Source organism: Sander vitreus, chromosome 1, assembly GCF_031162955.1.
Source record: "Sander vitreus isolate 19-12246 chromosome 1, sanVit1, whole genome shotgun sequence".
Taxonomy (NCBI): Eukaryota; Metazoa; Chordata; class Actinopteri; order Perciformes; family Percidae; genus Sander; species Sander vitreus.
In genome coordinates, this window is record NC_135855.1 from 37,274,458 (window position 1) to 37,280,573 (window position 6,116).

At 38.2% G+C, this 6,116-nt stretch overlaps 1 protein-coding gene across 1 annotated transcript; it reads right to left on the reverse strand.

The window, feature by feature from the left end:
* Positions 1 to 20: 20 nt before the first annotated feature.
* On the reverse strand, positions 21 to 6,090 carry LOC144520545 (uncharacterized). Its single transcript, XM_078254323.1, has 8 exons — positions 5,935 to 6,090; positions 5,735 to 5,837; positions 5,531 to 5,650; positions 5,274 to 5,390; positions 5,046 to 5,153; positions 1,358 to 1,436; positions 548 to 770; positions 21 to 273 (listed from the first exon to the last, which is right to left on the reverse strand). Exons 2-7 carry the CDS (start codon positions 5,821 to 5,823, stop codon positions 570 to 572), a joined length of 714 nt encoding a protein of 237 aa, XP_078110449.1. The 5' UTR covers positions 5,824 to 5,837; positions 5,935 to 6,090; the 3' UTR covers positions 21 to 273; positions 548 to 569.
* Between the last annotated feature and the right edge of the window lie 26 nt (positions 6,091 to 6,116).

The window sequence follows — 6,116 nt, forward strand, 5'->3', positions numbered from 1 at the left end:
GACTGGTTCATCTTTTTCCAGGTCTCGGTTTAAATATATCCTCACTTCTGATTGTTGTTTCTGAACTTATCGGCTTCTGGGATGCTGCCTCTATCTGTCTGACCTCATGTTGTTCATTGACCTCGCCACTCTCTCCCTCTTTGATGTAGAGTTCTGTGTAGCTCCGACTCAGAAGTGTTGGGTTTCCTGCTCTGGCAATCCCCTCGAACAAACACTGAAACGTGTCCTTCATTTTAGACTTTAGTTTACGTTGGCAAATCGCAGCAAGAGTTTCTGAGGAAGTAATAGATAACATCAGTAAATGGATTTTGCAGTAAATTTGTGAAATGAGAACACCTTTTGATGAATGGATGCATTTCTCAACGCTCTTGTTCTGCTTATCACAAATTACCTAATTTGAAATAATGATGCTTAATAAAAAACAACATTATTCAGGAATCCAACCCCACATTAACAACCTTACATTTTGAACAACTTGTTTATACTTTAGGCTAATGTTGGTTCATATTATCAGAAGGGAGTATCTAAGTCATAAAAAGCATCTTACTGCTTTGCAGGGAGTCAGCCAGCTACTCCTGCTTCATGTTCCTCAGGAAGTTCAGTGTGAGCTTCACAAATGTGTCTCTGTTGCTTCTTCTCTGCTCTTCTTCTTCATCTTCCATGACTTCATCGTCTTCATTCAGCCCCTCCAAGTGTTCTGAACTTTCCAAAACTTTTTTGAACTTCTTTAGCTCGTTCTTCATAAAAGTCACAATGTTCTCTTCAAGAAGCTAGAAAATAACAGTGTATCATTAAAAAGAATTTCTCACAATGATGAAAACAAAGAACATCATATCCATCAGGCTTTGATGAAAGCAGATTCATCTAAAAACTGAAACATGAGTCTTTTGACCTAAATTTGTAGATTATCACACATTATTATGTATTGTTTCTTGATTGAAGCAAATTTAAATTGCTGTTTATGACATGAAATGGATTTTGTGTCCAAAATAGTTGTGCAGGTACAACCTTATTTTTCATGTGACACTTGCAACTGCTATAAAACTTGTCACACTTTTGGATCACAGCCAGTGCAAGTACAATAACTGACTGCTATGACCAAGGTGTGATCAAACAGGTTTGAATGTGTGAACTTTCCAGACAGTACATCTGAAGAAGGCTTTGAGTGAGTGCCAAAACAGGCACAGACAGCTTGCTTGCCTTTGAATTTGTACTTGAATCTGTATAATATTGATCTTGAAAGTGATCAAGATAGAAATCACATAATTTATTTTCACTAATGCACATACATGTTCAAAGGATTCAATTTAATTCATTGTTTGCACCATATGATGTGAAAAGTTTTACATTTCCATACCATGAAAATGGAGTCCAGGTTCTGCTGATGCTTCTGGACAGGACGAACACTGAGAACCTCTGACCTCTTCCGGTGAGCTCTGTAGACCCAGAAAACAAGAGACCAATTCACACAGAAACACACACATACATGTGGACATCTGTTTCTGGTTTAAAATATATATATATATATAGAATAGAACATTTACTCTCACACACACACACACACACACACACACACACACACACACACACACACACACACCAACCACGCAAATTTAATTTCAAGTCAAGTACCTTTACATAGCTCTTATATAAATGGTTCACATCGTGGAAACCAGTTTTTGTCCCCAGGTACGATGTGAATCCCCATAATGTGACTGTGTCACACAAAGTGATAAATAGGAACACACACAGTATTGCATTCTGCAGAATTTTGAATATCTGCAACCTATCTACCTGCACTTACAAATAGTAACATGTCCAAATCATTACAAAGCATGCATTATCATTACCCACTCAGCCTTGGTGGGTAATGGGCCAGGGCGGCACTGCCCATTTTACTCACTGGCCCATCCAGCCAAGCTTGATCAAAATACGTTTTGTTATGAAAAATATTCAAAAGTATGTAAAAAAATAAATAGTAACAGAACTAACTGTGTGTGTGTTTAATGTGTCTTCTCTTCTGATTAAAACAATACGGTTTATACCATAGAATAAGGATCAAACAATTAGGAAGCCTTCTTGGTTGTTCTATGGTAACAACAGGCAGACTCTTCGGGCTGCCTTCAGCAGCTAGCTAGCTGGCTTTTTAGACAATGTAACGTTACCATGGATGTGTTAAGCAATGTACTGTTAAAAGTTAGCGCGACAACAATGGCTTCTCTTTAAAGTGGTATCGACAGTTTTCTTGGATGGAATATAGTGTAAATAAGGACGAACTTTTCTGCAGCATGTGCAGACATTTCCCCAGCGGAGTTGTCAGCCCATCAGAGAGAGAGCAGTTTGTTTGAGTGCTGGCCCTCACAGAGGTAACATTAAGTAAAATGTGTTTCATGCTTCTTGCGTTATTATTTAAGTAACCGTAACCTTCCTATTTAGTAAGAAATCGTGAACACTGATGATGGCTTCTAGCTGAAAACACTTTTGTGTTTTGCCCACATTAAATAAGAAGATAACTTATCTGTGAGTGACGTTGTTTTCTTTGATCCTGTCACTGCCGTGGACTCGATACACTGTCTATATTTGGCGCCTTGCTGGCCACTTTTCATTATATCTTTCATAATTCAAACAATGCTTGGCTGGAAGTTTTCATTCTTTGATTTTCTTTTACTACTGGTAACGCATTTGCTGCTCATGATCTGACCATAGTCCTGAAGCAACAATGCTGTTATGATTGCACAAAGCATATGTTACATGTGCGATTTCTGTCTGATGTAGGCTGTTCTATGTCATGCAGTATGTGAACGCCTTCTCTGCTGTTTAGTTGCCACTTTGTGCAATAGAATGGTCAATTTTATAACTGCTATGCAGAGCCAATGCTGCTGGTTCAGCCGGTGCAACTAAATTTTAGCCTGAATAGGTTAAAATCGACAGGTTTTTGTCTATACTGTTGTGTACAACCTTTTTAGACTGAGCTTTGTTGGTTGAGCATGTTGTAGACAGTACTGCTACCTGTACATTTGTGTTTAAAACAACATATACAAACAGATTTACCTTATAGTTTCAGATATTATTTTGTTAACATTTTACATTTTCATAATTGCCCAACATGACTAGCAAGCTAAGAATCTTCATCTTCCTTTGTATAAAACATCCCTTGGTCAGTTTGCTGTCAAATTTTGTGGATTTATCTATTAGAATGAAAATGTAAATTGAATCGAATCCTGTGTCATTTTCTTTGTATAAACGCAGACTTAGAAAGGCCCTGCCGTCTAAATACAGCAATTACTTCTGTTTCTCTGCATTTTTTTATTTGAAAAATAATTCAGTAATTTTATATAAAACATTTGACTCCGAATACTTAAACGTACTGGTGATTGTGTACGTCTACTGTACATTTAATTGTTTTATATGTCCTTTGGATGTGTTTTTTATATAGGCCACCACAGGTTTCTACCTCATCCTTTGCATGCATTTTTAAATTTCTTTAATGTGATTTGTATTTATGTGTGTAAAGCGAATGAGAAAACAAAAAAAGTAGGGCTGTCAAACGATACATTTTTTTTAATTGCGATTAATCGCTGAATGCATTTCAGAACAGTTTTTAAGTACATATTAACAATCGAAAGCAACTTTTACCAGTGTATCTTCATTGGGAATCAAATGAATGCAAAGAAAGTTACTTTATGAACTTGATTTTAAGATTTGTAATTATTTATTTACTGTAAACAAAAGAAAAATGTGTGAATCTGTCATTATTGCACAATTCCTCCTAACTAAAAAACTAAAAATCTCTATCCTTACCAGAGTCAATATAGTGTTTAGTAACTCCTAAATAATGTTGATTCCTCACTGACGTCCAGTGATCACCGGTTAATGAGACAGCGTTTGCAGCAGTTCCAGTGTGGCTGCTTTCTCCGTGTCATACAGGCTGTGCGTGGGGCTGCTGTCCCCTTCGACGGCAATGAGACGGGTCAGAACATGCCAACCGTAGTCTTTAAGACCCGAGTCCTCTACGATGCTGACAGGTCTGCAGTTAGTTGCCACCCGTTTCGCAAGAGCTGTAGTAATTTTTTGGGATTTGGTTTCATCCACAGGTCGGCAAGTAGCACTCTGTAGCATGCTAGCGGGTAGCATCACGTTAACTGCACTATGCTTAGCTCCGTAGGTGGTAGCTCAAGCTTGATGTGCTTTGGTGATATTTTAATTCGGCTTTACACAACGTGCATATGGCTTTCGACTTGTCTACGAGCCGTCCGGGAGTTTTGGAAAATAAAAAGTGCCATTCAGGACTTCATTGCTGCTGTCTTTCTCCATCATGCCTGCAGCCTGCAGCAGCAGGATGTGTTATGAGGAAGTGGCAGCTTGATGATAAGTAAGTGCTGCAAAGGGTCAAAATAGTAGCCTGTTAGGCACGACGCAAAGCCGAGTGAAGTGTAAAATAAATTAATAAATGCCGGCATGCGATTAAAAAAAATGAATCGCATCGCGTCGGCCCTTAATCGCATCGCGATTAACGCGTTAACGCTGACAGCCCGAAAAAAAAGACATCACTTTAGCAAGGCCAATTTACCTAACATTCAGACCTTTGAATTGTGGGGCAATAAATGTAGGTGTCCTGAAGAATGTTGAATAATTGCCAAGAACCTTCTAGTAACTAACTTCAAAAACCATACTGATACTAATACAAAGCTTTTCCTGTGACTGACTTTCTTGAAAACACACAAGTTAAAAATTCAAGGTTTAGCTAGTCCATTTCTGACTTCAGACTAACAAACGTCTTTTTTAAGAAGTGGCCTCCCACCTTGACATCAACAGACTCATTCTTAGACCAGTCATGCTTCATAGACACAAAGCTGAGTCTTTCATGCTTTATTTGCCTTACGCAACATAAATATTCAACATTCAGTTAAATTCCAGGTTATAAACTACTAAAATACTTGCTTCACTTGGATGTTTGGGCTTCTCTGTAAGTTTCACTGTGCTCACATTAAATCAGATATAATACAGATCAACAGCAATAACATTATTGTGCTTTAAATTCTTACCGTGGCTCATTTTTAAACTCAACAGGGTCACTTATAGACAGACACTGCATTCTTTTCACAGAAACACAGGTAGGTCCAGATGGGTCTGGTCTCTCCTGGTTCACTTGGCTTTAACGCAACATAAATATTCAACATTCAAACTCCAACTCAACTGACCTTTAGTGGATTTCTGACTCTAATTCAAATCAGTAAAGTCACATAATAACAAAGTATGTTTTAAATTCTTACATTTGATTATCAGCCGGGCCTCCATCCTTAAAACAAAGAGGTTCACCTATAGACTGGCCACTCCTCCAGGACAAACAGCTGAGTGCAGGTGAGTCTGGTCTCTCCTGCTTCACTTGGCTTCAACACAACATAAACATTTAACATTTTAAATTCCAGGTTATGAATCGAATAAAGGGAATAAAGTGAATTTCTGACACTAATTCAAATTAGTAAAAGACTCAAAATAACAAACTTATTTGTATGTTTTCAATGCTCACATTTGATTATCAGAATGGTCTCCATCCTTGAACACAATAGGTTCATCTATAGACCGGCCACTCTTCATGGACACACAGCTGGGAACATGTTTGTCTGGTGGTCTCTTCTGCTTCACTGGGCTTCAACACAACATAAACAAAGTTGATTTTAGAGCTCTGAGAGAGTGAACAGTCATAAGCATTCTGAGAAAAGTTTATCTATACCTCTTATCTCTGGTCTGGCTGTCATGTTGCTCAGACAGAGTGACTTCAGAGGCAGAGACCCCGTCCTCTCTCTCTGCAGACACATCCATGTTGGAGCGTACTCCTTTCACATAAACAAAAGAACGGCAAGGGCTCCATTTATGATCACACCAACTGGTGTGCCACTTTAATTACAATTCATTTGTGGGTAAGATTCTTACCTGCAAATCCGATTTAAAAAGCACTGTAGAAAAGAATTAAAACAGAAAACACTCATCATTCTCCGTCTTTTCCTGAGAGTTTGTGTCGTCTAATTTTTTTCTGTCACATCCTCATGACTTTACTCTCAGCTTCACAGACCAGTCCAACCTGTTATGAGACTAAATCTGGGCCAGGAAATAAT